This window comes from Lissotriton vulgaris, chromosome 2_1, assembly GCF_964263255.1.
Source record: "Lissotriton vulgaris chromosome 2_1, aLisVul1.2, whole genome shotgun sequence".
NCBI classification, from domain to species: Eukaryota; Metazoa; Chordata; class Amphibia; order Caudata; family Salamandridae; genus Lissotriton; species Lissotriton vulgaris.
Window position 1 is genome coordinate 832015634 of NC_141687.1, and position 27047 is coordinate 832042680.

The 27047-nt window shown below is 47.4% G+C and overlaps 1 protein-coding gene across 4 annotated transcripts in view; it reads left to right on the forward strand.

Moving 5' to 3' along the window:
* DIP2A (DIP2 acetate--CoA ligase A) overlaps positions 1-27047 on the forward strand; it is a 964533-nt gene that overhangs the window by 668081 nt on the left and 269405 nt on the right. For all 4 annotated transcript variants that reach the window (XM_086956246.1, XM_086956248.1, XM_086956245.1 and 1 more), the window contains 6 exons: positions 6607-6808; positions 7745-7845; positions 8726-8806; positions 9101-9224; positions 10679-10800; positions 15588-15699. In XM_086956246.1, coding sequence (XP_086812372.1) covers positions 6607-6808; positions 7745-7845; positions 8726-8806; positions 9101-9224; positions 10679-10800; positions 15588-15699 — 742 coding nt within the window. The remainder of the gene's footprint in view (positions 1-6606; positions 6809-7744; positions 7846-8725; positions 8807-9100; positions 9225-10678; positions 10801-15587; positions 15700-27047) is intronic.

Below are 27047 nucleotides of genomic sequence, written 5' to 3' on the forward strand. Positions count from 1 at the left end.
GTGGATAGCTTTTGTGGCGGAGACGCATCTCTTCTGTGTTTTCTTAACGTGAGTTTCCTGCAGCGCGACCACTTCGAACTGGTGATCTAAAAGGTATTTCCGAAGTTTTTGCCTTTTAAGGGGCGAATTCATGCCTTTTATATTCCAGGAGGCTATTGAGACCATTTTACCAGTCTCCATACCCCATCCGCCCCGCACTCCCATGCAAACCACTGTGCCTCCACTGACCATCACTTATAATTGTGTACATTCACCTGTTCTAACAGTGAAAAGTACCCCAGCAATCCCCACATTCAGCGACCTACCAACCTCCTTCCGATCCCACCACCAGGTCCCCTTCCCCCCCCTTTAGAAAGAAAAGATAAGCCCATCATAAACCCTCCGCTGAACAGCCAATGGGCTCTCGGCCAGAACAGAATTGGTCAAAGATAATATGGTAACAGAAACCATGGGCAGTGCCCTGAGACCCGCCTTCCGGATGATATCATTTCAAAAGAACGGAAATCTTTGGTGATAAGGTCCAGTACGAGCATTCAGTCATGGCCGGGAAGCGCAGGCACCAGTCGACAGAATTACACCTGTTTCCATCCCTCCTGTCTTCGGAGCTCCCTCCTCTGGAACAAGACGCAGAGTTTCAGCTAACTGTTGAGTAATTTCTTGCCCCTCATTTGTCGTTGGGTTTCCCTTTTGTGACAGTACACCATTGCAGTCTTGGTTGCGTCGTCGAATCTGAGCCCTTTAACCTGTCTGGGCTGATTTCATCTTCAGAGATACGGAGTCCCAAGATGCGCAGACCCTCATGTAGGTCAGAGACATGTTGAGGCTTGTTGATGAATTCAAAGGCGAGGCCAAATGGAAATGTCCATCTGTAGCGTTTATTGTCATCTCTGAGCTATGTTGTGATCGGTCTTTGCTGTTGCCTACGCGCCAGAGTGGCGGGTGCCAGGTCTTGGAAGAGCAAGCATTTAGACTCCTTTTTTTCCTCGCAGCTTGCAAAATCGTTTCTTTTGTTTTAAATGAATGCTACTTGACCAGCACATCCCGTATGTGGCGACGATTGCCTGTCTGCTGATTTCCGACGCAATGAACTCTGTCAATTTTATTCTTCAACTGCTGCGGGCTAACAATTTCTGCAAAGAGCTCAACCACAAAGGCCTCCAAGTCAGGTCCCTCTGCGCCCTCCTCCAGGTTCCTTAGACAAATGTTTTCCCTTTGAGACCTGTTTTCTAGGTCCTCCACCTTCAGGGTGGTCTGCTGGAGCTGCAGCTGGAGCTCTTGTTGGTGGTCCTGCATCCTGCTGAGGCGTGTATCCAGTTCTTGCGTGTGTTCTTAAGTTTCAAGGACTCGGGCCCCCACAGCATCCATATCTTGTTGAAGGGTTGACATGCGTTCAGAGAGATCTGACTTCAGCTGTTCCATTGAGGCCTGCAGATCCTGTTTGATTTCGGCACATAGTTCAGCCTTGAATTCCTTGAGGGAGGCCAGCAGGTCTTCCTTAGTGAGAGCCATTGTGTTAAGTGTTCTACTTTCATCGTGGTCTTGCCTCTTGTCTGTCACAGCGAAATATGTGGAGACATTTTTTGCCTTTTTTTTGGTGGCATATGGGCAGCTCAGAGAGCCCTCCCGTATTGCTCTGCCCTCTGCGGCACTGGTGTATTGGGCCTCTCCTACCTCCACAGTGGCCAGGTGCTGACCAGGCGCCCTCTCAAACAAAACACTGAGCCTCACTATGTGACCTAGAGTCTCCGCCGCTGTTCAGGCATGGCGCAGCCGGCGACATATCGCAGCTTCGGTGGGTGTTTGCGGCCAGCTCGCGCTTCCTCCCAGGAACGCCTCCGGCTCTGAGGCTTACTATCACTGGAGCCCTCTCACAGTCACAGCCTCCGCCGCCATTTTAGATCTGCGAGGACTCCGGCCTGGGCTCTTAACAACTGCAAATAAGTCACTGTTGCCCCTCATTTCTCGTGCCTACGGGCCCTCCGCCACCTCTCTGAGTTGCTTTGGACCTATTGTGGTAAGTTTCGGAACTTTATTCCTTCAGTTACATGTTCCACTCGGCATGGGTCTCGGGAGCTGGAGTGGATTGCGTCCACCCAGCCATCTTGCCTGGCTACAACCCCTCTGCTTTTTTCAGATGGATAGCTCTGCATGAATATTACTCACTTTTTGAATACTTCTTGTCACCAGACTAGTGGGTCAATTAGGATGGCGGACGGACATTGTCCGTCCGCCATCCTGTCTGGGGCAGGGACCGTCCGCCACAAGGGCGGAGGTTCTGTGCCCCGAATTAGGATGCATCCGCCACAATGGCGGGTGCATCCCGCATTTTTTAAGATTGCGTCTGACCGTGCTTGAAGCACCGGCCGCCGCAATGCTAAAAAGGCATGTTGTGCGTTTCCAAGCACAACATGACCGGCACAGCGCGGTGCCTGCCATGTTGTACTTGGAAACACAAGGGGGTACCATAGGTACCCCCATGTGCACCCCCCTTCACCCTGGGGACCCGCAATGGGCCCCCAAAGCAAAGACCTTATGCCTTTCCGAAAGGCATATCCCATAGCCCATCCTAATATGGCTGGCGGTGTCTGATAGACACCGCCACCATATTAGAGCTTTTCTGCCACGGTCGCAAGCCGACCGTGGCGGAAAAGCGGCGGTTGGTGTTTCTGTCCACCGCGGTCCCCCCCGCCATTGTAATATGGTGGGGGGAAATTGGTTGCAGACGGGCACGGATGGCGGACGGATCGCCATCGCCTGCATGGCGGTCCGCCATCCTATTTGACCCCATAGTCTGGAAACTTTTTATAGCTCTTCTTTGACAATAGGGGACATCAGCTGCACCCTAGCACTGGACCTGGCGCTGGTGTGGCATCACGGGAGCCATTTTGTGCCATCCTGGTGCACTGACATCCGTTCCCTTGATCTCATGCCCTTCAATATGGATCAGAAGCTGTTTTCTGTGATTTTTGACATTTTCTGACATTTTCTTCAAAGTTTTCAATGAGGTGCGGAGGGATGTCTTCATCAAAAAAGGTTAGGATTGAAACCTAGTCTCTTGCAGTGGACTGATGCCTTATTCTAAGCCTCACATGGTCTGCATGCGGTGCTTGGGCTAAAACATAATTCGAATTTGTGCGACAAATGTGTGCCAATACCACACTTTTTTTTTATCAGCCGCACGCTTGATTAGCGCGGACTTGATGCTGGTCATGGTCATTGTAACGGTCAAGGTCGGCCTCAAAGACCAAAGATTATCCAAAGAGGCTAGATACAGAGAGGACTCTCAGCCTGAAACATTCTCCACTTCAGTGTTACTGGCAGACACCAAATGGCATTTTCGGTTCAAACTCTGATCACATGTGCAAAGGCAATATGTTATGTTCTACTATTTTCTGTTTTCACTTTAGTATGTCTATTCTTATTGGATAAGGCATAGGAGTAAAATCACATGCTGTACCTCTGCCCAGTGCTAGCTCAACAAAATGGCCCAGTGCTATCTCAACAAAATGTATTCTTGATTTTATAGATACTACAAAGGTCACCAGGTCAAGTGTCAACTGTGCCTGGTCATAGCCCATTCAGTTAAGAAATACACTGCCTTCCTCAATGTGTGGCTATAAGTCTGACAAGAACACAGTCAACTGAAATAAATAATCATTGCAACCAGCATAATCTCTGGGATACAAAAAGAGCGTAAAAAGAACGGACTCCAGGAATAAGCTTCTTGGGTTTCCTAACAAGGACTACGATGTAACCTGGAAATAAAGAGACTTTTAAAGAGGTTGCGCACAAAGAGTGAGCTTTAGCACTTGTCATTTGTTGCAGCGATGCTCTCATTAAACCTGATCTGGATATTTTGAATCTCTCGGAGTATTTGTATTCTTTTAGAAATATGTGTCTACTGTGCTTCACTTTATCGCAAGGCGCTGAATTAATAGTCCAATGAGACCTTTTGTCAACCGCTGGAAACCTCTGAACTCATTTCCAAAATAAACCTCCTGGCCACAGATTTTAAGCAATCCCTTGTTGGGAATCCAGACAAAGTCCCATGAGAGACTAGGATTGATACATCCATTTTTTTTTTTTAATATTCCGGTCTCATTACAGGGATGTGTGGTAAAGGCTGTTTCCCCTTGTGAGATATACCTAAGCCTTGTGACATGTGGTGGCCATGTTAGTGCCGAATGTTACAGAGCACCTCAAGGATCATGTTGTGGAGGTAGTAAAAGACTGTCAGGTCACCTCCAGGTAGGTGTGGATATGATGGACTGACTTCAAGACCATGGGTTCATCAGTAGCTCTGGGATAAAGAGTTTCCTGTTGAGGTGCAGTCAACGCTAATGGACATGCCGTTTGTTGAAAATGCCATTTTGGATACGAGGCCTATCTGGCCTTAAAGAACGAGAGCTTAATCTGTTGGTTGTGAATATCGAGCCTGGAATTTCAGGCAGTACCTAAAATTCTGTGGCTTTTCTAAAGGATTCTCCTTTCTCCAGCGTCAGCCATTCCGGTCAGTTCAACAGGGGAGTGGAGCTGGCCTAACAGTCATCCTCAAATCTGGGGAGCCTGGTTTGAGTCTCAGCAAGGTCGCACAACAATCTGTGATTCTGGGCAAATCACTTGGTCTCCCCGTGCCTAACAAAAATGAATGTGACCTCATGTAATGCAACTGGTGCTCGTGTAAAGCGCTCTGATATCCGATACCCTTTGGTCAAGTTTGTGCTATATAAAACCCTGTAAAAAAACAAAAAACTACAACGATAGTACAGAGGCAGGGGTAAAGGAAAGGGCTGGCCAACCCAGCATCCCTATTACTCCTCCTCAATCAACATCGACACTCAGGAAGCTTTTTTACCTCCTCCCTTGAAGGAGCACATGTGGCAGTTTGGAATATGTCCTCCCTTATACAGGCTTGTAAGTCTATAACTTAGGACTAGTGAGTCTTAGAAATATGAATGGACGCTGCCCACAGCTCAGTGCCCTCCAGTAACTGTTACAGGGAGCCTTGTGGGAGGGGGGGGGCTTGTTTTGGATAAGGTGGAGTTTTCCATTGCATTACACATTTCCTCCCATACTCTTGATTCCTTGGGTCTTGAAGAAGCTATACCAGGATAGACCCCAGGCTGTTGGCATTGTTGTTGTCTAGCTAAGGAATTTGTGGTACATAGACTGCACTTAATTTGAGCTGGGGCTTGCCGGTGAGGGCCATCAGCACTCATTTTTGGTGACCCCCACTTATTTTTCTGCATCATACAATTACAAATGCAAGAGAAGGCAAAAACACACAAAGCGGAAAGAAGCCGTAAGAGAAGGATTTAAAAACCATCAAAAGGAAGAGAACAGGAACCTTCAAGAGTGAGATAAAGGGGTAGGGAATGTCTGATAGTGGAGTAAAGAGACATGAGGTGGATTTACGACTACCCAGCCTTGGTATTCGGCTCACTGACATTCAATTGCAGGGCTGCTAACTTCTGAGCAGTGCCCTGAGCATTAACACTCATTATTGTACAGGTTAAGCACTGTATGTAGACCTTTTTCAACGCTCTCTGTGTTCCTGGTCCTGAGGACTTTAGTGGCTTTTCTGACCCTTTCCATCTGGTGCAATCTTGTGTATCAAAATATGTTATGCCCTAGCTAAAAGGACCAACGGGAGAATATGCGCTCACTCCTCCATAGCGAAGTGTTCAACATCAGCACTTGCCAGGAGGGTCTCTGTGGCTTAAATTTGTCCTGCATGGGCATATCTTGACACCTTAGGTAAACATTATTTCTTGGATTCAGAATAGAGAAGAGATGACATGTTCTGTGCTGAAGGATTGCATTTACTGACCATTCCTTCAAGCCCACCACCTGACCAATACCAGTGTGATGATATACCTAGGTAATCCTCCAACTCCCACAATAAGTTATTGATCCACCATGATGTTTCTCCAATAAGTGCAAGGAGGCTAGATGTTTTTTGCATGACCACAAGTGAAACCATGTAATCATCGAAATATGTGCCTTGGAGGTAGTAAAATTATTAAACCATCAAGCTCGTTGCCTCTATTAATACCATGTTATCATAAAATACAGTTGACAACTGAAACTGACAAACTTGCGCATTTACTATTTGTAGTTGCATGCAACATTACATGCATGGCAATATATAGTTTGCATTTCTCTATATCTAAATTCAAGCAAAAATGCTCTATGGTTTTCCAAATAGATGTCTGTATAAAGAAAGCAAGAATAAAATAATAACTAAAACTTGTGTGTATAGATATTAAACTTGTTCATCGCAGTCATTGAAAGGAATAGTTGATAGGCTCATGAGTTTGGCCATGTCTGAACTGATTGGGGATGACTGAGTGATGTTGGAGGGGAAAGATTGGGAGAGGGTAAATTGGGGGAAGGGAGCAAGGTTGAGAAAAATGATGTGGGCAAGGGCCAAAGGAGTGAAAGCTTCCAGGGAGTAATGAAGTGTGTGGAGGGACGACTGGAGAAAATTTCATAGTTCGGATGATTGGAGAATATTAAAGTGGTGATGATTAAGGAGGTGATGCATGCTGGTTACTAATTTGTGAACGTTACAGTGGTGATGACTAATAGTCTTCTATTCGGCAGGCTATAGACAGCATTCACCAGGTGGGTGTGTACTGCCTGGCTCTGGTACCTGCCAACACCCTGCCAAAGGCTCCCCTTGGTGGCATCCATATCTCTGAAACTAAACAGCGCTTCCTGGATGGGGCGCTTCATCCCTGCAACGTCCTCATGTGCCCCCACACCTGCGTAGGCAATCTTCCCAAGCCCCGTCAAAAACAACCAGGTAAGTGCTTCCTTTTTCTGTTGTATGTGTTGTAATCCACCTATTACTCTGTCATCTAGCTCTAAAGGCACACATCATAGGAATACATTAAACCCTAGCACAGCCACATCAATTTTACCCAATGCCTTCTAGAGGTCACCCTCTCTTATCCCAGCACCTTAAAGATTTGATCCTTTCTTCCATAAGATTGTTGCCCTGTCAGCTATTTGCTGCTCCATTGGTTTCATTCTTCTTCCCTTACTGAAACCTCCTTTTGGACTTAGTAATTGGCTTTCGGGTTTGGCTTGGGTTATTTATCAATTGGGCTGTGGTTGAGGGTCGTTTTAGAGTTCATTCATTGATTTGTTTTTTTTCTTAGTGTGTGGTGTCTTAGTGTTTACTCATCTTTTCTCTCCACTTTCTCCATCATTGAGAGTTTTTTTGGATTGCACTTCTTTTTCTGGGAGTTGTAAGCTTATTTTGCTTCTAATTTAAGCAATGGTTAATTTGCAAATAATAATAAGTGCTGAGCTCTCGTCAGGGTGCAGCTTGCACCATCCCATTTATCCTGTTAACACCAACTACAACGGAACCAACTACTAACCATGAATAGGGAGAGGATGTGGCGTAATGGCCAGAGCTGCTGACTTCAGATCTGGGGAACCAGAATCAAATCTGTGTCCACTCAACATCCTGTGATTCTGGGAAAATCACTTAATATCCTGTGCCTGCAAAAAATGAGTGTGTCCTTAACTGGTGCTCATGAAAAAGCCTCCAATTGGATAGAGTTCGCGCTATAAATGTTTTTTTTTTTTTTTTGGGTGGATCACGCTGAGAAACTCCAAAAATTCTCCCACAGTCAATACTCACTGCCACAATAAGTGCAGATGAGTCTCGACTTATGTATTAGGATTTGTTTTAAGCATAACACTTTTTGCATTTCTGTCTCTCTTGTAGATGTTGGTCCGGCTTCCATGATAGTCGGGAATCTCGTTGCTGGAAAGCGAATTGCTCAGGCTTGCGGGAGAGATGTGACTCAGCTGGAAGATAATGAGCAGGTAATGTTCTGCTTTCCCACATTCAACCTGCATTCTGTGCAAATTTCACAGATCTCTCTAACATCAGAGCCAAGATATGAACAAGAGCACAGTTTGGATAGCTGGACAATATAATGGTAAATGCTCACACCCATTCAACTGTCCTCTGGAGGCTGTGGTCCCTATTTGTTAGATAACCTGTTTCAGTATATTGTGTCCTCTACTGCCTGTATCAGCCCAAGCAGAAATATTACCAAGCTTGGTATTGTTGTCTTATGTCATTGTATCACACACAGACTATAATATTTTGTATCTCAGGCTGGACCAGCTCTGTCCAACTTCTACCTTTGAATAGTTCTAGTATGGCAAACACATGGAAAGGGAGCCATGGAAGTCGCTTTTTATGGCCAAGAACTATCCTTCTGTCTATTAACAAGCCTGAGTAGTCCGTGCCAGAGCCTCAGAATGTCTGTCGGAGTGGAGGCTGAATGTGCCACATCTCTGAATTCATCTGTTGAGAGAGGTGTATGTGTTTTTTACATTCTCGTCCACAGTTTCTGCACGCTCTCATTAGCATGTGGCTTTACATGCAGAAAGGATGGTGATCTGTTTGTCTTAAAGATTTGTTTTTGTGTCTTATAGAAAATGCCTTTCTATATCTAGCCAGTAATCCCACAACCGGATAATAATTGTAATACCAGCCTTTGGGTCCATTAGAGGTGATGTCAATCTAATATATGCTCAAGTTCTCCATAGACCATTGTTCCAAATTGAGCATGCAGAGAATCTCCTGCCTTTATAAGCAATAAAAAAATGTGGGTGGAATGAAGAATTCTTAGATTATGTACCATGCACTTAAGAGATTTACCAGACACTTGCCTTCTTCATTCACATTATGCAGTTCCTATACCTGGCTGATGTGTTGCAATGGAGAGCACAGACGACCCCTGATCATCCACTATTCCTGCTTCTTAATTCCAAGGTGAGAGCTTCATATGTCAAGTGTATGGTCACTATAAAAGATACTGTGGTTGTTTTTTTTTTTGGGGGGGGGGAGGCTGGAGTGGGTTGCCATGAGATGAGATGGGAGGGAGGAGGGTGTGTGTGTGTCTGTGTGTTTTTCTGTGTGTTTCTTTGCATGTATGTGTTTTTTTGTGTGTGTTTGTGTTTGTTTTCCTTCATCTGCAGTGCTGGTAGATTACCCCACCAGGATGTATTCAGAGCAGGGCAGTACTGAAGGCTGTTTTATTTACTTTGTCATCTCTCCAACACACAGGGCACTGTGGCCAGCACATCAACATGCATGCAGCTGCATAAGAAAGCGGAGCGAGTAGCAGCTGGTCTTTTAGAAAAGGCTAGAGTCAGTGTGGGGGACCACGTGGCACTTGTGTACCCTCCAGGTAAGGACATAGATCTCAGTCTTTGTAGTCAGGGGCACACAATTGCTCTGGTATTGCTTTCATGTAATGGCAATGACTCAAGTTCTCAGTGTGCGGGCCCCTGAGGCACAGTTCATGGTGTGAGTCTGAGTCGACTTGTTGAATCTGCTTAAGGGCGGTGACGCCCGAAAAGCGCTTGTGGTGTTGGGCTGACACAGTCTGTCTCTGGTTCAGTACTTTTCCCAATATTAATTTCGAACAGTGGTGGATTTCTGCCTGTAAAGGGATTCTTTTCATCTCTGCATGTGTGCTTTAAATTTAGATTGATGGCTATTGAAGGTAGGCCACATTGACTTTGTAACAATGCTGGCTTAGTCAGGTAAGAAAGAAGCTCACAATGATTACAAATAGTACTCATCACTTCCAATGTGTCTCGTGAGGGATAAGTTCTATCCTAAATCTAATGTCCGTCATCAGACTTGCTCAAGGGGGACCAGAATGCCAGAAATGAACTGTGGCCTTTTTACCGGACATTATTGGATTTTTTTTATGCACCAGAAATTTTGTGGCAGTCCTTGAATTTGTTAAAATTATGCTTGTACTCCAGTTATCTCATTCTTACTTGGATCATGCCTGAGCTCCACATACAACATGCTCAGTTACTGCATGAAAGACTTTTTTGTATCCTCTTATCACTGTTGTTGATCTTGGAGGACTGCATGAAATGCTGCAAATGCCCTCCCAGGATTACCCAAAAATAGAGAGGGGGCTAAGTTATGGATCTCTGTTAAAATTATGAATACACTGGCTTATTTAAAATGGCATGACAAGGGTCAATTGTCATACATTCTTCAGTGTTGAGAAATTTTCGTCTTCCACTGAGCTGGACGCTCAAGCCCTTGTGTAAACCATAATGGATTCCAACGCACACCTCCTTCATATGAGGGTTCACAGTAAGAATCCAATATTACAAAAATATGGCAAGGGATGAGAATTAGGTCACACTTTGAGTTTGTGATGAGAGAGTATACAAGGAGGAGTCACTAATATTGGCTCTCTTGAATGTAGATGACTGACTCTTCAGTTGAGCTTACAGTTCTGTTTTTATTAACAATTACGACAGGGCTAGTTAGGTTTAAGCTAATTCTAGTAAGCTCCAACTCTTACCGTGACCCCTTTGCCCCTCTATTTGTAAGTGACATCTTGATTTAATGCTGACAGATGTGATAAAGAATCCTACACAAGCAATCTTAATCTCTTCAATATATTTCCACTGCAGTAAATCATCTAACAGCAGCATGGATGCAGGATAGTTGTTTTTCGTGAGTGACATTTGGTGACATATGTACGCTATTGCATAATTAAGAATATGAAAGTTATGAAGTTTTGTCTTGTTCTGTTCTCCTGATCCAGCAAATCTAAAGTGTGTGTGTTTAAATAGTCATTACCATTGAGTCTTTCTTTCCTATTAACAGGCATAGACCTCATTGCAACATTCTATGGGTGTCTCTATGCAGGCTGTGTTCCCATTACCGTTCGGCCACCTCACCCACAGAATCTGGCTACCACTCTACCCACTGTCAAGATGATTGTAGAGGTAAAGACTGTCTCTTTTTGATAGTGTGTGAAAATGGGGGAATATTCAGTCCGTGTAAGAAGAGAATTGCATTAAGTGGTGACATTTCACCAAAATCAAAGTGGATGTATATAGTATCTGTGGGCAAGCTAAGCCTTTTCAAGTGTATGAAAATTATTTTAAAAGTAGGCTTTACGTTTTTTAAGCACGCTTTCCAAATGCTCTGATGTAAAAAAGCAATAGAAGGTTAGTTGATTAGTGATGCGCTGAAGTACACTACTGTGAACCCTGCAGTGTGACCAAAAGGCGACTTTTCTGTTATATGTTTGAAAACCATTTACAGTGAGCAAAGCTAATTTTGGGTGGGGTCTAGCCTGCATATAGCTTGCCACCCTACCAGTGGTCAAAGTGAGCACTGCTAACGCAAAGGGATCCTTAGATATTGCCAAAGGTCCAATAGGCAGCTACATTGTGCTTTCATCTCTTTCCATTTGTATTATTCACAGGGATAACAAAAGGAATAGGGTTTGAGGTCCACAAGTGTTTTATGAAATCAGTGATGCAGCACAATCAAGTATTCGATGAAAACACATCCCTGTATTTTTCGAAAGGAAACAAATAATATTTATGTATTAAAACACAAATGTGTAGACATGTTAAAAGATAACGAATGGTTTGTGGCATGTGTAGCTTTTTGATACACATTCTCTGCATTCTGCTGCCATTCAGTGTTGTGCTCAGACATGTGCAACTTGTTTTTCTTCAAATTCTTTCGAGTCACTCAGTATAGTGAGTGACTCTTCATGTAATTGGTAATAGGCGTTCGCATCAGCTCCATTGTCAGTTTGTTTTCTTCTGTTATCTGGTTTGGATGTGCATCACTTAAGCTCTGGTGCAACTCCACGTGGTGATCATTATGGGATCATTTCAGTTTTTCCATTGGCAAGAGACAATTGTTTATTGCATTCGGTTCACCTTTGTTGTAGCTCTGATCGGTTGTGCAGCAGAGGACTCCTCGATGCCCCCATCACAGGGCCTCACCCCTCTGGGCCGTCTCACCAGATTCCGTCCTTGCAAATGCAGACACTATGATGGAAAGAACTCTCTTTCAGTTCTGTCCTCAGTGTCATTCAAAGTACCTGTGGACAGACCACACACAGGTCTGCAACCCCTGTCTATTGCCAGAGTATGAACCAACCGCTTGCCTCACCTTCTGGTCCAAGAAGAGTCTCCAGTACCAGCGCAGATGGCGACTGGTTCGACATACAATGGCTCATGAATAGAACAGTGACACTCTAGACCTCTTTGGTGAGGATGTTGAAGAGGAGCCGGAGGCCACCCTTTCAGATGACCAGTCGCTTCACTTTTAGCCGAGAGTCGAGTTCTCCCTTGGCTGCTGAGACCGATGACCTGCCTCAGCCGGGTCAACCCCAGAAGATGTTGAGCATGAGTACAGTTTCCCAACTGGCTACCCATCGTCCTCGTTCACGGGCCGAACTCTGCTCCCTTGAGGACCAGGTGTTGAGCCTACAACCCCCATGTGGTCTATCACTGCCTTCTAGCCATGGCCGGCACCCGTCACAGGGCTTTGGAACCGACTTTGCTCCCAGCACCGAAACAGCCTCATTTGACCTCGCCTTCCTAGGTGCCAGCAGCTCCCTCAACGGCTACAGGTCGCTCGATGCCAGCTCCAAAATCTCTTTGCAGGAGAAATACTGCTCTGCGCTAAAATCTCCATTATTGCAAAACTCCCTCGTTGTTGACTCGACCAGCCAAAGCTCCTCTGAGGAGCGTGAGCAGCCTATTCTTTAGCGTCTTAAGGAGGAGTTAGATGCTCGGCAGAATATAATTTTCATTCACCCACAGACGGGCAGACTTTCAGCAGCACCTCCACCAAAGGTAAAAGACACCCCTCCTCCACCCCAATAAGAGAAAGCTCATCTTTGAAGAGCAATGTGCCCTGGAGCCGTCATCAACTCCAAAGCTGAAGAAGCACCAGGACCGGGGCACCAGTCCTCTTCTTTCTTGTCACCCTCCTAGTCTTCCTCAATCTCTTCCTCCTCCACCTCCTCCTCCTCCTCCTCCTTTCCCCACTTCCCCTCTTCCTCCGTTATCACAGCCTCCTCCATCCCTCCACCACCACATAGACCACCTCCGCAACTTTCACCAGAGGCCTTTCCACATGTATCTAGTGTGGGGGGGTAGCCCTTAAATCCTTTGGATCCTTATGAGGCTCCATATGACCCTGAACCTCGGGTAATCTGTGGGATGACTATAATGTTGTCCCGCCACAGGACAATGACCCTCATTTGTACTCTGCCAAGCCATACTCTCCCGATGACACCACCTCGTATCATGAGGTTATTCACAGGGCGGCATCCTTTCTCAAGGTTGCATTTACAAACAATCCCTGGGGAGGAGAATGTTCTCTTTGAAATGCTTTCTAATACCCAGCATTCCACCCTGTATCTCCCCATGCTCAAGAGCATGTTAAAATCCACTCCGGACATCTTCAAAGACATGGTGAAGGACAGAGTAGATACTCTGAGGGTAGATAAAGCCTCTGTATATAGTGCCCCTCAACCACAACTGCTCCGGTAAGAAAAAACCCGACACCTAAGCACACCTCACACCCATTGCCCCTCGGCCGTGGAGAACTGGATCAAAGGCGTCCCCCGTCTTGAGCATCACAAGGCTTGAGCTCACTTGCTGGTTCAGCCCAACTGGCCACCTGGCCAGAGTCTGCAGCCTCACTCGCAGTGACCAATTTCCTTTAAAATACATTAGGCTCCCGACGCTGACTTGCACCCGGCCGCCCCTGTACCGCTGGTGGTGTACGGCTGGGGTTTCCTTGGACTTTGCCCTCCACTCATCTTAACTCCTGGTCTTGTAAGTCACTGTTCTATACCTGTTAACAGAACTTGTTCTTCCTTCCATAGGATAACATTGCAGAAATCAGATATTGCAGTTTCACTTTCTAAAGTGAAAAGAAATTATATTTCAAAACATATGTACCTGAACGATTTTCCTCTGGTGCCTAAACGTATATAAAGATCCTTGCTGTTTTTATAAATTGATGTGGATCTCCCTCTTAAGTCATGTGTCATTTATTGACCATTGTGTGTTTCCAAACATCTTGCACTACTGTTTGTTAAGCCTAAGGCTCCTCGATCACACTACCCTCTAATAGATCACTTTGGAATTGCATAGTAAGCTCCTGTCCGCTTGTAAGGGAACCCTTGAACTCTTTACACTGTATATCAGAATTTTGATGTAGCACATAAAGAGCCAGCTTCCTGCACTATTTACCTGCTAAACCTTCTGATGCCCTTTTGTTTGATCTTTTGCTAGCCCAGCAAGGCCTTCAAGTGGGCACAGTGAAAAGTTTATTTGCCTTCTCTTTCAGCCTACTTGTGCTTACCTGGTCAATCATCATTGTTTAAATCACCAGTTGCAATGCATTCACTAAAAGAGTTAACACGTTTGTCCTCAAACCACTTATGATGCGTCAGTGGGACATTAATCTGGTTTTGACATTTCCTATGTGCACACCTTTTAAGTCAATGACAGTTGTTCCTTGAAACTCCTCACACTGATAATCATATGCCCCGTGAGTGAACTGCAGACACTGTCAATACAGCTTGTTTACCTTCGTATTTTCCCAGACAAGTTGTGAATACTGGCAAGCATTTCTTCCGAATGTTTGTCTGCCAGCATTCTTAACTCTGCCTCATCCCTCAAAGAAGGAAGAGAGACTCCCATCCCATACTAAAGAATATCAAGTGGACGTTCAGCTCTTTATTGGATTTTCAGGTGTTAAAGAAAACAAGGCATTGTAAAAGAAGACACTGTGAAGGGGGGTAGTCTTCTGCTTAGAAATATGCTATGCACTGGCCAAGAAACAACCTCTTGAATGCCTGCAGGTCCCTTCCACCAGAGTCAGATGGCATTGGCAAGGGGGCGCCTGTTCTAGATAATCTGCCAGGCTGCGACGTGGACATCAGTGTATACGTTTATGAAACACTACTTCCTTGAGAACCATCAGGAAGGTCACTTCACCTGCTTGTTTCTGTAGGACTTTTTGGTCTATGTCCACTCCACAGATACTTCACTTCTGAGTGGTACTCCTATGACCTCTATTCTAAAGGTGAGGAATCTGCGTAAAAAATGATTCTACGCTCCGCGTCTGGGGGCACTTAAAGAGAAAGATACAGGAAACTGACATGTGTACAGGGATGGCGCTTACACATAGCTCCACTCCCTCACATCCAGGGTGGCACAGAGTCATCGTGGATCAATATGGCACTACCTGTCAGGGCTCTGGAGCATTTCTAAAGAATTCTCCTTATCCATTTTGCAGCTGAGGATTCTCTTAAAGTTGAGGAGAACATTGTTTGATAAGATATCCACCAGGATGAGCATTACTGAAGTTAAGTAACTTGTCTTTTTTTCGCCTTGTGCTTCCTGTTTTGGATATTTTTATTTGTGCTTCACATTTTTTTATATATTTTACATGGTTTGTATAGTATTCTTTGTGTGCTAACAACGTTGGGTATAATATGATTTGTTCTTCTTTTGTACATGTTTGTGCTTCTTCTATGTAGTGCATTTTCCTTTGTTTTTTTACCTGTATTGTATATTGGCCCTGCACTTTGCCACTACTGTAAAATTTAGTTTGGGCTTCGTCCATATGGTATGTTTGGCTTTCTCTGTTTCTTTGCACTTCTCTTATGCTCCTGTGATTGGGACAACACTGCAATATAGACAGCACTGCAATGTAAATTAATATCGAACCTTATCTTCCGCAGGTTAGTAAATCTACATGTATCCTCACCACACAAGCAATAACTAGACTGTTACGATCCAAGGAAGCTGCCGCAGCTGTGGACATTAAATCTTGGCCTACCATTCTGGACACAGGTAATGATCTACTCGCCCGAGTCACTGGTGAGGTTAGATTATCCAAGAGTCAGCCATGAGTCTACTCTTGCATTGTGACATAATACCCTTTTATGTTTGTCTGTTGCTGTATGTCTTCCCTCAGTGAGCTTGACAGTAATGCTACGCCTCAGAAAGTACTCCGTTAACTGTCTGAGAAATTAGAACTAGGCTTGCGAGGGTAACTTCTGTAGTAGGGGATCTCTGATAGTCATAATCATGTGAATAGTCCCGCCCAAGTGCGTGGACCCCGGAGCACTCAAAATAGTCTCTTAAGTTGTCTGCTTCTGCAGTCCTGTGTGAGAAAGTGCCATCTTTCTTGCCTTGGTATGCCTCCACTTTTTTCTGAACTGTTGATGTGCTTTGACTGAGGGTGCCCTGGGTTCCTGCCAACCAGGTACCTGGGGCCTGTGTTCCTTCCCTAAAACTGTGCTGAAACTAAAAACCCAATTGCCATCTCTGGCCACCTAGCAGCCCCTAGTAAATGGTACCCTAGGTACCTAGGGCATGGTGACCATAGAAGACACCTGAGGGCTGCAGCACTTGTTGTGCCACCCTCACGGGCCCTGTACCCTGGCACCCACACACTGCCTTTGCAGGCTGAGGGCCTAAGTACAAAACTAAACCAAAAGTCGACCTGGCACACATCCCTGTGTGCCATGCCCACAGAACCCACTGCCCTAGCATACTGCAGTCACCCCTCTAGCTGGGTGCCCTATGCCATAGTTGTGGGCACAGGTGCATGAGCCCAGTGCCCCTACAGTACCCAGGGCCATTCCTGGGTTCTGTAAGTGCAGTGATGCCATTTTGAGAAGTTGACCTGGTATATGATGTTCACTATTCTAGTGAGCACCTTGCACCAGTCCAAACAACCCTTATGGTGATGATTGTAAAGTCAACCTTATAGACAAGCTATCCTAGAGGTAGCATGGACAGAGCAGTCTTAGGCTAAACTCAAGAGGGCATGTGAAGCCAGCTGTTTTACCATATGTAACCCCTTTAATACCAAATGAAAGGACACCACACAGTATATATATAAAATATATATATGGTTTATTACTAGACAAACCCTCTGAACTCTTTATGAGGTCAGAGGTCTAAGCACAATACAAGATAATCAATTTAAATACAATAAGTTGCACAAAATACAGGAGGGCCCTAGGGACACACTAAACCATATACTAAAATAGTGGTATACGGACCACCACACGAAAAGTGAATAGGCCTAGGGCCTAGGGAATCACTGGGGCTACGCTGAGCTACCAGTAGTTGGGCAGCAGGAGACCCACGGGAGGCGTGTGCAGTGTCTAATCACACACGTAAGTTACCATCGAGAATGAATGAGAACGTAAAAGTTACAAACTAGTTCTTTTAGGGCGCTTCTGACTGGACTCGGTGAAAGTTACTTTAAACCTAGACAGTTGGATAGTTGATAACCACAGGAGCACGAAGTACTCGCGTTACCTCACCCACAGGAAGCGGGTGCGTAGGTGTCAAAGTGTGTTGGGTTTCGTCGTCTAATCCTATGGAGCCTGGAAGAAAGATGCTGCAGGCAGCCAGGAGAGAAGTGTCCGGGTGGATCCAAGGGTGGATCGAAGATGAAGAGGACCTGAAAGCAGAAGGGACAGAGACTGGGTCACTAGCCAGTGACCAGGAAGGAACCAGGCTATGTCGCGAAGCAATCCGATGCTGATGGGAAGCCTGTCTCTGCAGCCATGTGGACCAGGAGGCATCGACGACGACCAGGAGTCCGGTACGGACTGTCTCACGAAGGCTCTCGCTGTCGGCGGTGTCGGCTTCAGGATTGGAGTCAACAAGCCTTGGCAAAGGCAACCCATGCAGGAAACTAAGTTGGCTTCTTACTCAGACCAGCAAGGTCTGAGGGGCTGCTTCTTTTGAGAGAAGAAAGGGCCAGTCTGGAGCAACCAGACCAGCGGTGGAAATTCAAAGGATCGTCGCCAAGATGGCCACTAGCCAACGGGCAAGTGACCGGGTAGACGCGTCGAGCAGGAAAATGCAAAAGGGCCCCACGCAGAACTCGTGGAGTGTGCAGGGCTGATCTTCGGTGCAGTTGCTGCTCGGGGCTGGGGCTTCTCAATCCCCAATGCACACCTTCGAGGAGGACTCGGGTGCTGCACAGTTAGCAGGTCGCAGACTTTTCAAGATGGCCAGTCCCACGTCTCTCTTCGCCTCCACGGGTCTCAGCTTTGCAGGGACTGTGGATCGGGCTGTTGGATGTCTGGGAATCTGGTTCTCGTCGGGCTCTGTGCTCAGGCTCCGGCGGGAGCGTCGACAAAGCAAGTCGTTTGATCGCTGGGTTGGGGCCTGCCTGTGCAGGGTGCTCACTCCTTGACCACAAGGGAGATTCTTCAGTCTTCTTCAAGTAAATCGTCGAAGGTCCAGAGTTTCGTTTCAGAGTTTCAGTCAGGATTAATCTAAAGTCTTGGGACTCACCTCCTACCTTTATTCCAAATCTAGGGGCTGGATTACCTGCTAGGTCCCTCCTATGGGTGGGACCAGGGAAGGGGGTGGTTACACCCCTTTCCCTTTGTCCAGTTTCGCGCCAGAGCTGGGGCTGGAGAGCCCCTGCACCGGTTTGAACTGAACTATGCATGGGACACCTTGTGTGCCCCAGGCAGTATCTCCTTTCTTTCAGCCCTCCCTGCCCTAATACACAAAAGCCTGTCTGGGGTGGTGCTAGCACCTCCCAAGACAGGAAACCTATTGCCAAAGCCTCCCTCGCTGGAAGAACTCCCAGCAGCAGGAGGTCAGACTTGTGTCTGTGGCAGCAGCATCCATGTTGTGATGCTGAGGCTCTGGTTAACTTTAACTGGGAATAGTAGGAACAACATGTCTTCTCCCTCTAGAAGGGTGGAATGCTACCCCCGTCGCAAGAACTGGCGAGAGGGTAGTATTCCAAATCGTATGACACCTTACTCGATATGTTTTGATAAAGCCAAACCATAGTTAGCATCTGACCGCGAGGTTCATAATGCACTTAAGAGTAAATGGTATGGCAATATCCTAGAACAGCTACAAGGACATGGTTCCGAAAGCTGCAGACAGGCTCAGCTCATGCTAGAGTACCGTCTCACATAAAACCAAGCACTCTGCCTCCAGGATTGTTAAGGCCTGCCATAGGAGTGACTTTTAGGTGTATAGGTGTCTAGATATAAGGTTAGATATAGGTATACTATATCTAAGCAAGGGGTGATTACACCACCATGCCCCAGCTGAGTGATCAGCTAGTTGTGTCAATTTGGATGGCCAGCCAGGGGTGGCATAATACATGCTGCAGCCCATGGTAGGCCTTGGGTGCACCTATGCCCTGGGTACCTATAGTACACTGTACAGGGGCTCATAAGGTGACCCAGTATCCAATTGGTGATGTACCTAAAGTACATGGAGTTCATTTTACATAAAGAGCAGATAGCCTGGGGCCCTGATTAGCAGGATCCCTAGCCAACTAAGTCGAAAACCAGCTAAACACTAGGCAACAAATCTTGGGTAACAATAGTCAGGTATCCACCTTCCTACAGCCATTAAGAGTATATGGTGCTGGGAGGCTGTCATTACGAACTCCACAGCACCATAATGGCTACACTGAAGACTGACAAGTTTGGTAACAAACTTCTCAGCACATTAAACCCACACTGATGCCTGTGTGGGATTTAATGTAAAATGCACCAGAGGGCATTTTAGAGATGCCCTCTGAAATCCTAACCTACAATCCACGTATGCGCTGAGTGACTGCAGAGGCTGCCACACAGCAGACATGTTGCTGGACCCCTGGGTGGAGAGCCTCCGCTCTCCTGGGCCTGCAACAATGCACATCCTGGGTGAGGTGGTAGGTCTCCTCCCCCCCCAGGGTGGGCAGGGGGAAGCTTCAAAGGCATGCCGCCTCTATAAATTGATACTTGTATAGCGCACTACTCACCCGCAAGGGTCTCAAGGCGCTTGTACGAATACCGCTGTGGAACCCATCCTGGCTTTCCCTGTGAGGCGTCCACTCCTGGACACCCGCAAGGTGGAGGCCAGGCATCCTTAGCGTTGTGGGGGCCGTTGTGGAGATTAAGCAAGCTATTGCGCAGAGTGGGACTCCATGATTGGAATAGGCACTGAGGCGAGAATTATCAGGTCCGTGGAATTTTGAGCCCAAGACCCGCCGAGGCGGGGAATTGAACACTGGTCCCGGGCTAGACTTCTGCATCAGGGTCTGCCGCTCTAACCATTGAGCCACACTTCTCCAGCTTCTCCAGACCATTTCCTGTACCCAGCAACTGGCCCCCACCAGTTCTAACCCCCACTCTGGCGGGAAGACTGGCGGGAAAAACTATGTCAGGAAGGGGGTGTGCCAGCCTGTGCCAACCCCACCCCTCAGTTGGGGGAGACGAAGTGAAGCACGACCCCGGGCTCCGGCCATCTTGTAGATGGGAAGCCCTGCCCAATCCCAGCTAGGCTCCTGCCCCCCTCCTACCGGAGAGGAGCAGGCTAGGGGGTGTACTCACCCCAGGGCAGGGACCCATTGGTCCCTGTCCTTGGCCTACCTGTAACGCCTCCAAATTCAGTATTTAGGGGCTCCCTCAACCTTCCTTTCTCAGATCCTGATGCGAAAAGAAGAAAGAAGATCAAGAAGAAGACCCGCAGTGCAGCTGCTAACAGGACAACAACAACTGACTTGGCCCCAGCCCTACCAGCCTGTCGATCCTGGAACCTGTTCCTGCCTAATCCCGGTGACTCCTGCGGACAGCAACCTTGGGACACCCAGAGGACATGCCTGCCTTGACCCTCTTAAAGGGTGGGACTCCCATCAGCAGAGGCTCTGCTGCAACAACCCACCTGGTGCCAACCAGGAAGCTCTGGACCAGCCCACTATGCACCCGCCGAGCTCAGGCTGGGCCCAACCGAACCAAGACCACAAGGACATCCCCCCGGCGAATGGGACCCGAAGTCCAGTGCCCAAAGACCCTCCTCGACGAAGCAGCCGACGCCTGCAGACTGAGAACCAGGGGCCACTCCAACCGCGACCAGCCGAGGGTAAGCTTTTCCAACAATCATAGACACCCCTGCACCGGGCGCCCTACAGCCCCCTGTGCCTCCCTTTGGGGTACCTACCTGTGCTCCAAGAACCCAACTTACCTCTCGAAGTGCTGGTCGCCCCTGGTGAGTCTCCGTCCCCGAGCCTGCAGCCTTTGTTCCTTTTTGACCTTTCCCATTGGATAACCTTGAGCACCCGACGGCTCAAGAGAACCCTGCACCCAGCCGCTTGAGTGCAGCTGGCTGTGCCACCTTTGTCCTACCCTACTTCCCCCCCTTGCCCTGAACAAGTGACCAGGAGCCCAGCTCCCACAGCCGCGTGACCTGCTAGCCAGCAGCCACCAACCGAATGCCCCCTTTCCCTCATTGGATATCATTGGGCCTACCTACCTATGCACCCGGTTTACTAGTAATCTGTATTTTCTCCTTGGGAACCCATTGTCTGCTTTTCTATGAAATTTCTTCTAAGTGCCTACTTTTGAAAACGTGAAATATTCTTTAAAAATCATACGAAATACTGAAACGCAATTACCTACCTGTTTTAAGTTCAGACCGCAGTGCTGGCCCTAGAAGCCCAGTACTGGATTACAAAAGTAACGCGATCCTACTTTACCTGCAACCTGAATTTTCTCCCATTGAATAACATTGCCAGATTGTCATGGAAAGGTTTTTAAGTGTGAACTTTTAAAACAGCTTTATATTCATGAAAATTTATCACAGTAATTAAAACATTTTTGCTAATCTGGTTCCAGGTTAGACCCCAGGACTGAATCTAGGATCTAGTCCTGGAACTACTGAAGTAATCTGTACTGTAATCAACTGTACTTTCAAGGTAACAATCCATTGAGTTCAATGCTAAAGTGTGTCTAGACTTGAGTTGCCTTCAGCAACTCCTGTACCTATTGTGCTCACCAACTTTATTGCTTACTTGCAAAGTAATTACATGAGAGTTCTCATATCTAGTAAAGTATATTTGTATGCCTGTTAGTTCTAAAAATAAAACAACTATATCTTTGGATATAAAAACCCATTGGCCTGGAGTGCAGTCTTTGAGTGTGTGAAATCCTTTGCTGACTGAGTGTGTACAACAAATGCTTTGCACTGCCATCTGGTACTGCCTTACTGCTCGATAAAGCTACTACTTCTGAGAGTAAGGTCAGTCCTGACTTTAACCTCTGTTATACCTTTGGGGTTTGTGAACTCTATGCACACTGTACTTCCTTATTGTCCAGTATATATAGAGCCACTTTCTCACATCCTGCATAGACACTTAAGAGAAAATCAAAAACAAATAATGCAGCCTGAAGTTAACAAGGCTACACTGGCCAGTACTTCATCCTGAAGTGAAAAGGATAGCCAGAAATATCAAAATGTAACACTTTGGTAAGTTTCACACCAGAGAAACTCCCCTTCACAAAAATCCTTTGTCATGATAAAGAGGAAAGGTTGGACAGACAAGCCCCATAGGCTGCCATTATGTGTCTTTAAATGGGTGCAGTGCCTTTAATGAACTCTCCAGAGACCCTCGGTATCCCATGATGCACAGCCAAAGGGAAGTTACTTTCAGTTCTTTTTTCCGGCTCCTGCTAGCAGGACCCTGGAGTATTGAGCTCTACCTTTATTGGTATTTCTTCAAATATTTTAGCTTTTTTGTAAGTTTAAGAGTTTCATTCGACGTCTAGGGCCTTTCTCTACCCTTTGCTGTCTTTTTTGGGCAGTTAGGCCACTGCTTTCTTGTCAAAATGCCAGCTTTATTTGACAAGTGACCTCAATGTGGCAGGAAGAAGGCCAAGTCGAATTCTCACAGTGTGTGCATACTCTCTTCCATCTTCTCATGTTCCGGACTCCTGTGTCATCTGCAAGTCATTCTCCAGGAGGACCCTGCGTGACAAGAAGAAGATTCGTCTTCAAGGCCTGAAGCAGAGGAGACAACAGGTTGCAGGTGCGACCTTTGGGAATGGAGAGAGTTTTTCCCCTACCACAACCCATGCATTGGCCTCTGGGGGCTCCCCAGTCAGAAGAAGGCCCAGAAACTGCCCCGGCCCTGGTCGACGTCGATGGCTACGACGTTGAAACCTGGTATGACAACGATATGCTCCTCTTAGACCCAGGGCTCTGGGTCTAAACAATGTCGAAGATCTACGTCGAGGGGAAGGACGTCGAGACCTCGGACGAGGTCGACGTCGAGGACATCACAGTCGTCGACACATCATCGTCGTCGATCTGGGTCCCGTAGGCTTCGGCGCTCGCCATCGGGGCAACACCACTGTTCGGCGTCGACGCGCAAGTCGCCGTCGCGTCAACGCCACACAGAAAGTCGACGTCGAGAGGGGATACGACGTCTAGAAAGTCAAGAAGGAAGTAGACGTCGAGACGCCGTCGGAGCTCGTCTTCAAGAACTTGTCACCCTCTGTGGTCAGCATATCCACGTCTGACAGCTCTAGGTCATGGCGGCACCGACGTTCGCCATCACGGGACACTGCTCCAGAGCTCCCTCTTCGAGTCCTGCCCGCAAAAGGAGGAGAGTGATTCATACATCGGACTCTGAGTACTCAAGGACCTATTCACCATCTAGGTCGCCAGTGCCAGACCAGCCCGTGGCTCCTCCTAGGATGCCTACACCTTCTCCTCCTCCTCCTCCTCCTCCTCCTCCTCCTCCATGCTTGCCGCCGCCGCCGCCACAGCCGCCGCCGCCGCCGCCGCCACTTCAGCCTGTGTCTTTGGTCCCGGACTTGCCCAGAAGGCCGAGATCTCGGTCCCGACCGAGACATCGCTCTTGCAGCCGGCGCAGATCCTCTACCAGGTCTCACCGTCGTCATCGCCACTAGAGGTCACGGTCTAGGGACACTAGGGACACGGATTCCTCGAGTGGTGGAAGGTACTCACCGACCTTGTCAGATTTTCCGCCTACGAGGGTGTCACCTATCGATGCCGTTGCCACGTTCCAGAAGGTGCTGTTAAGGGGTGCAGCGAAGCTGAGTATCATGCTGTCTGTGCCTACCCCTTCCACGTCTGTGATTATTGAGACGCTACAACGGAAGCAACTCTCATCTGCTGCTTTCTTTAGTGCCTGGTTTGGAGGAACCCGCTATGGAACTGTTTCTGGCACCTGCCACAGTGAAGTTGGCTCCATCAAGACTTCAAAAGAAGTACAGACCTCCGTAGTCGGACCTGGCATTCCTGAGGGTGGATCCTTCTCCGGATTCGGGCATCGTGGTGGCGGTGAAGAAGCAACACTCGACAGCCCCATCGCCCACCGTACCACTGGACAAAGAGAGCCGCAGACTGGATTCTGCAGGGAGAAAAGTCTGCAGCACTGCGGCCACTTCAACGAAGGCAGCAAGCTCAACTGCTCTCTTGGGCCGATATGACCGCTTCTTGTGGGTGTCCCTCCAACAGTTTGTTGAACTCCTCCCTAGGGACAAGCGTGAAGACTTTCAGGAGGTCCTCAGTGAAAGGTTGATGGTTACAAACCAGATCATCAGTGCGGCTGCTAACACCTCCCTCCTGGCAGCCCATGAGTATTGTCATGGTGTGACTCAGCGGGGTCACTCATGGTTGCGGCTTACCTCTCTGGAGCCGGAGGCCCAGCAAAGGATTGCTAACCTGCCCTTTTCGGGTTCCACTGTCTTTGATGCCCATGCAGACGAGGAAATGGCTCGCATGAAGGCGGAGGTGGAGACACTCAAGGCTGTTGGCTTGGAGAAGCCTAAAGAACAGCGCAAGACTTTCCGTCCCTACCAACGACGCTATTCACAGCGTTTCCAACGAAGGCAGGGTCGTCTGGCTTGAAAGCAGCAACAACAGCAGTTTCACCGGCAGCCCTTTCAGAGGCATCAAAGGGGCAGAGGCAACCAACAGTCCACATCAGGGAATAAGGGCCCGGCGGGTCTAAGCTCTGAGGGATTACTTCCCCCTTGTCGTTACCCACTCCGGTGGGGGAAAGCATTCAGAACTACCTGGCAGAGTGGAGAAGTGGGTGCTGAATATTATTTGCAATGGATACAGTCTACGTTTCGTCATCCCTCCTCCAGCTATTCCACCGGTTTGTTCACAATACCTGTTGCGCGAACTTCAAGTGGAGGCCGATACCCTGTTAAGAAAAAGGGTGATGGAACTGGTGCCTCCCACTCAAAGGGGAAAAGGACTGTACTCCAGGTTCTTTCTTGTGCGCAAAAAAGACAAAAACGAGTTCAGGCCCATTCTGGATTTGCGCAAGCGAACAAATGGATTCACAGAGAAAAGTTCTGCATGCTGTCACTGCACTAGATTTATCCCCAGTTACATCAAGGGGACTGGCTATGCGCCATAGATCTGCAAGACCCGTACTTCCATGTACCCATTGCAAGGAAACATCGGAAAATTCCTGCGGGCCCTTGTCGGCACGAACCATTGCCAGTATACAGTACTGCCATTCAGACTGAAGTCTGCATCCTTCGCCTCCGTGGGAGCTGAATGTCGTGCTGTCTAGACTAATGAAGGAGCCTTTTGAACCTATGTATAAGGCTTCTCTCCAGCATCTATCCTGGAAGGCGGCTTTCCTTGTGGCCATAACGTCGGCTCGCAGGACGAGTGAGATCCAGGCTCTCTGTTGCCAAGTGGTCATGAAAACTCACCCTAAGTTCCTACCTAAGGTAGTGCCAGATTTCCATATGAACCAAACAATCACTTTGCCCATGTTTTTTCAGCATCCTTCCTCTACGGCCGAGAGGTCCCTTAATTCTCTTGATGTGAGAAGGGTGTTGAAGTTTTACTTGGATAAAAGAGATTCTTAGGTCGGATCAATTATTTGTTAATTATGGATCAGTCAGGGCGGGGCTTGCTACTGCTGAACGCTCCATTTCTTGGTGGATTGTGTCCTGTATACAACTGTGTTACCAGAAAGCTAACAAGACTCTAGGGGGTAAGCCTAAGGCTCACTCGACCAGAGGCAAAGCTGCTACAACGGCTTTGCTGCGTAATGTTTTCATTGCAGACATCTATAGGGCTGCCACTTGGAAGTCCGTCCATACCTTTGCTAAGCATTATTGCCTGGACTCGGATGCCAGGGCAGATGCTCAGGTTGGGCAGGCTTCGCTGAGAAATTGTTTGCACAGTAGTGGTTCTTTTTGTTTCCTCCACCGCTGGGTTTGATTTGTTTGGGATGGCCTCGCCATTCTATTCACATGATTGACTATACACATAGATCCCCTACTACAGAAGGATTCGTTTCTTACCTGTAACTCAAGGTCTGTGCTAGGGGTATCTGTTATAGTCATAAGCAACCCACCCTCTTCCCTGGTGAATGAAACAATAATATCCTGAATGCTACAGGCCTGGCTTTATACACCTTCAAAAAGAACTGAAAGTAACTTGCCTTTGGCTGTGCATCATGGGACACCGAGGGTCTCTGGAGAGTTCCTTAAAGGCACTTACCCATTTACTGACACATAATGGGAGCCTATGGGGCTTGTCTGTCCAACCCTTCGTCTCTATCGAGCAAAGGATTTTTGTGAAGGGGACTTAACAAAATGTTAAATTTTGATATTTCTGGCTATCCTTTTCACTTCAGGATGAAGTACTGGCCAGTGTAGCCTTGCTAACTACAGGCTGCATTATTTGTCTTTGATTTTCTCTTAAGTGTCTATGTAGGACTGCAGAAGAGGACAACTTAAGAGACTATTGCGATTGCTCTGAAGTCATCACACACGGGCGGGACTATTCACATGATTATGACTATAACAGAGATACCCCTACTAGAGAACTGGAGTTACAGGTAAGAAACGACTCCTTTCTCACTTCCCTGCCCAAACCCACCCGCCACCCCACACACATCTGCAAAAGCCCTACTTTGTGAGGAAGCGATCAGATATGACCTCCATGTGACTGTCATTCTGTAGCCCGCTGCCCTCCAACCCCCCTCGCACCCCAGGGCACTTCCATTGCCCTTCCTGGGTGTATGAGCTCAGTGAGCAGGGCTTCAAACTGCTCCGAAGCTTGATCTTCTTTGCAAACTGAGCGAAACAAGGTCACACAGAATTGAGTCGTGTCTTCCCCCTAGTCAGTCTCTTGGACACTGTGGATTTGGATACTGGATAAGATTGCAGGGCCTGTTTCGTCAGGGTTGAACTCTCTTTACCCATTTTTTAGGACATCGCGGCCTGTGGTAGTGTGTCTGATGGTGGGTGTCTCAAACTGCCCTCAATTTGTTTTGCTGCCTCAAACCTCCTGTTCATATATAGGCTTATAGAGCTTTGCCCTAGGTCGCTGGCGCCCAACAAGAACTCACATAGAGGAAGGAAAGGAGCTCCACC